This window comes from Limulus polyphemus, unplaced genomic scaffold (assembly GCF_000517525.1).
Source record: "Limulus polyphemus unplaced genomic scaffold, Limulus_polyphemus-2.1.2 Scaffold846, whole genome shotgun sequence".
In the NCBI taxonomy this organism is placed as follows: domain Eukaryota; kingdom Metazoa; phylum Arthropoda; class Merostomata; order Xiphosura; family Limulidae; genus Limulus; species Limulus polyphemus.
The window spans coordinates 382,377-386,859 of NW_013666456.1; the positions used below are offsets into that span (position 1 = coordinate 382,377).

Sequence of the window (4,483 nt, forward strand, 5' to 3'; positions counted from 1 at the left end):
TAATTTAGTCGTGTAAGACTAGAGGGAAGGCATATAGTCATCACCACCCACCGCAAACTCTTGGGATACCAACGAATAGTGGGATTGACCGTCACATTATAACACCCCCACGGCTGAAATGGCAAGCATTTTTAGTGGGACGGGGATTCGAACCCGCGACCTTCAGATTACGAGTCGAGCACCATAACCACTTGGCCATGCCGGGCCTACTCCTTTAGCTTTATATGGTTACCGTAACGTCATATTAAATAAACTGTCTCTTTGAAAAAGGTGAAAATCAGCTTGCAGTACGTTCAACTACGGAAACTTGATGAATAATTCTTAAACTTGTAGAATTATTCAGAAGTTAGAAAAAACAAATAGAAATTATTTGTTGTGAATTCAATATAGCACATTATTCATAGATCAGCAATTCCAGCACGTTTTGTTCTTATCATATATCGATTATAATAATATTAAATTTTTGTCTCTCCGGAAAATGCGGGCGCACCTATCTAAATCCGCATGCGCGCACACTTCAAAGGATGTAAAAAAAAGGCGAATATGAAAATACTTCAGTATGTATTTTGTACAACAACATATTAAAAACTTATCAAAGGTTTTAAAAAGGTCTAACATTAGGTCACAGAATAACATTCTAAATATATTTATTGATATTATTAATTACCGTAAAGTTTAGACCTAACTAAACTAATGCAAAAAACGTAAACAAGGTACGGTGTTAATTTATTTTTTTATCGAATATAGGCTGTACTTAATAATGACTTAATTAATGTTAGGCCTAATACAAGTGGACTTATAACTTTTAGTGTCTGCGATAAAAATTATTTTGTATTACCCTATAAATCGTGTATTTAAAGAAATACTGTTGCAAGAAAGATACTAATTTGACCGCATATGTTTTGCGGGTCTTTTCTAGTATAGAAACAGGTTAAAAACACATAATTTCAATAACAGTAAACTGCTAATGTGTATCCACACATCAATACAAAAACGATTACACTCAATAGTTTCTAGTCAATTTTGAATAATTTTAAAGAATGTATAAGCACTGTAACATACCAAACATTTCTCTACCTGCATGACTTTCACGTTCAGGAGTATTTTTATAGTCATTGTAGATCACTAATTTATCGGAGATTTGGTAACCATGATGAGTAAACGCTGCTTGGTAACCATGACGATTTAGTGCTATTTCAAAATAAAAAATAAAATAATCAACACATTAAAGAAACAAAAGTAACTGTCTTCTATACGATTCCGTACAACTTAGCTTAACTTTTATTGTCTTTTTGAAAAATATTTGCGGCAACAAAAATGTGTTAGCGGGATATATAGTATGGTATTGTTGTCCAACAAATAATTTCTTTCACATTGCCCCAAGAATAATTTAAACTTGTTTCTGTAATGTTGTCCAACAATTAACTTCTTTCACATTGTCCCAAGAGAAGATTGATCCAGTAATACTATCCAAGAGTAAATTAATCCATTCAGAAATTTCAAAGAGTTACGCGATCTAGCTAGAACGTCCCAGAAAGCTTTTTGCTTCAGAAATTGCTTTCATACGAGTAATTAACTGTAACGTAATCCATATAAACCTGAAGTCCTTTAGCTGCCTGAATATAGCTTTATATTTCTTACAGTATATTTCAAAAAAGGGAAGTTAGTTTCCAATGTAGTATATTTGACAAATTAACAATTCAATATCTCTTGAAACAAAGGAATTGTCTGTATAATCAATCTTAAACTAAAAAAGTGACTTTCTGGTAAAAACAATAAAAAATGAAGTGTCAGAGTATTTATTCTTGCCCATAACAATTCTAGAGTTATACACAGATGCATACTAAACGAAAGTTTACAATAATAAAACATCATTATATTGTCTGCAATTATAGATCATATAAACTTAGCAATCCTAAACAATCTGTAAACGTAATATATTATAGAAAGACAAAGGTAGAAAAGAACAACAAATTAACATATATATAGAGTTAAATATCACATAAGCTGATTTAATAAATACGTGTGTATGCACGTAACAATTCAAATGGTCATCAGACAAATAAATAAAAATAGAGTTATCAAACAGAAATATAAAAAAATAAAACTGTTCTGTAGCAAACAGAGAGTTGTTAGACAGAGAGAAAGAAAACAAATACCTATTATATAGAAAGAAAGAACACGGAGAGCGATCAGAAAGAGAGAAAAACGAAAGCAAGCAGCCATCAGACAAGGAGAAAGAAGGAAAACAGACAGCCATCAGATAGAGAGAAAGAAAGAAAATATACAGTTATCAGATAGAGAGAAATATAAAAAAACGAGACAGTCATCAGGCAGACGGAGATTGAAAGATAAAATAACTACTATTATAATAAGGAAGTAATTGTAAAAAAACAAAAGCTTGTTTCTCACCCGTGAAGTTGGGACATGCCGCTAATTCCCATGTATACTTCATAATAAACTGTTGTAGAGCAAGAATGAGGGTTTGGAAGTACCTGAGGCTCTGATAAGTTATACAAAGACAATACGTGTCAAAGTGTGTTTATTAACTTTGAAGCACCATACTAAATTTTAAAAATTTCATATGAAAGTGACCTCAGAAGATTCGTATAGTGAACAGAAAGTGTCCTCTGGTAGAGTAAACCAATCAGTTATTTCACTTTATTTTTATGACATTTATTCATTATATGAAAACAAATAGTTATCCAAAGCAGAAGAACTACTGAAACTAATATAACATATCAATTTGTTCATTACAGTCACTTTACCAATCTAAAGCAGAAGAACTACTGAAACTAATATAACATATCAATTTGTTCATTACAGTCACTTTACCAATCTAAAGCAGAAGAACTACTGAAACTAATATAACATATCAATTTGTTCATTACAGTCACTTTACCAAGTATCTTTATAGTATAAAGTATTCTGTAAAAGTTGCGATATCTTTTGGTGCCATTAACCAGCCCCTGTTATTTTTTTCTTTGTGATCATTCACAAACATTTTAGATTAGACAGTAAAATGTTCGAAAATAACTACTTGTTAACCAACAATGATCTTAACTTAATAAAAATATTCTATGTTTAGATATCTATTTATCTTGTTTGTTTTCTTTTCATTTACGAAATATGAATTATATATGAGGACAGTGAAATAAAAATAATTAATGTCGGAGCATAAATTAACTCATATCGTGAAGCTGAGATTCCAGACCAAATAATGGACATAGGCGTGTATAAAAAGAATAAATACTGTCTAAGGTGACTTCTACTAATTTAGTTTGGCATTTAATCTCTTCTCTGAACTATGCTGTTTAAGCACCTGGTTGGTTGTTAAAATCATTCCAAATCACAATACATAACACTTCACGTGTATATAAGATTGGCGTAGGTGAGGGAATCTGGTAGATTTACAGAACTCACCCTGCCCTCTTTGTCACGTTTACATTACATCATGTAGTACCTTTATACTTACTACAGTATTTACTGAAACTCATCCAAAATATAATCACATCCTAACTGCTTCTAACAAAAATCGTCAACATAATTAAGATTGTCTTATATTCTAAATGTTTGCTTTATTATCCTATCTGATGGTAAAGCTACTTATAAACATTTTCAGATTGTTCAATTTACTGAAATTTTTCTTAAAGCAACTTAATTTCCAAATACTTATTGGTGAAGTAATTTGAATATTTCTTGAAACATTCAGTATATGTAAACGATTTTCTTTGAATTTACATGCTACACTGCCATCTATCGATATGTATAAAAATATTTAAACATATATTTCCATTCTTGTATAAGCACTCAAAACCTTCTAGTGGCATAGCGATAAGTTTGCAGACTTATAACGTTAAAGACTGGATTTCGATACCCGTGTTGGGCACAGGACAGATAGTCCATTGTGTAGGTTTGTGCCGAATTACAAATAAGCGTTCAAATTTTAATTTTTTGAAGTTGCTGCTAAATTAATTAATATGATTAGAATGACAGTTTTATAACTTGGGAAAACCAACTATAGTACGACGCAATTATCACAACAATGAAACTTACTTTGAACATTTATTACGTAACAATATAATAATAGTACTACGTTATCAATCATGCTACGTATAGTTTGTTATACTGTACAAAGTCAAAGGGTAATGAGAGTATCATAGAATAAGCACATGCTACAAAAGTATGCTACATAGTGCCTTCAACGTAAGTGATTGAATCTTTGACTCACAACAATTTGCTTCACTGAATTGCTCACAGTATAAAATATATCAGAAAGTTTGTTTGTTTGTTTTTGAATTTTGCGCAAAGCTACATGAGGGCTATCTGCGCTAGCCGTCCCTAATTTAGCAGGGTAAGACTAGAGGGAAGGCAGCTAGTCATTCCCACCCACCGCCAACTCTTGGGCTACTCTTTTACCAACGAATAGTGGGATTGACCGTCACATTATAACGCCCGCGCGGTTGAAAGGGCGAGCATGTTT

General features: G+C 31.8%; 1 protein-coding gene across 3 annotated transcripts in view; it reads right to left on the minus strand.

The window, feature by feature from the left end:
• The window catches only part of LOC111086101 (adhesion G protein-coupled receptor L4-like), a 39,342-nt gene that overhangs the window by 19,750 nt on the left and 15,109 nt on the right, over positions 1 to 4,483 (minus strand). For 2 of the 3 annotated variants that reach the window (XM_022387641.1, XM_022387639.1), the window contains 2 exons: positions 2,413 to 2,503; positions 1,063 to 1,191 (listed from right to left, as the gene is read on the minus strand). In XM_022387641.1, coding sequence (XP_022243349.1) covers positions 1,063 to 1,191; positions 2,413 to 2,503 — 220 coding nt within the window. The remainder of the gene's footprint in view (positions 1 to 1,062; positions 1,192 to 2,412; positions 2,504 to 4,483) is intronic. The other variant, XM_022387640.1, reaches the window with a different exon arrangement.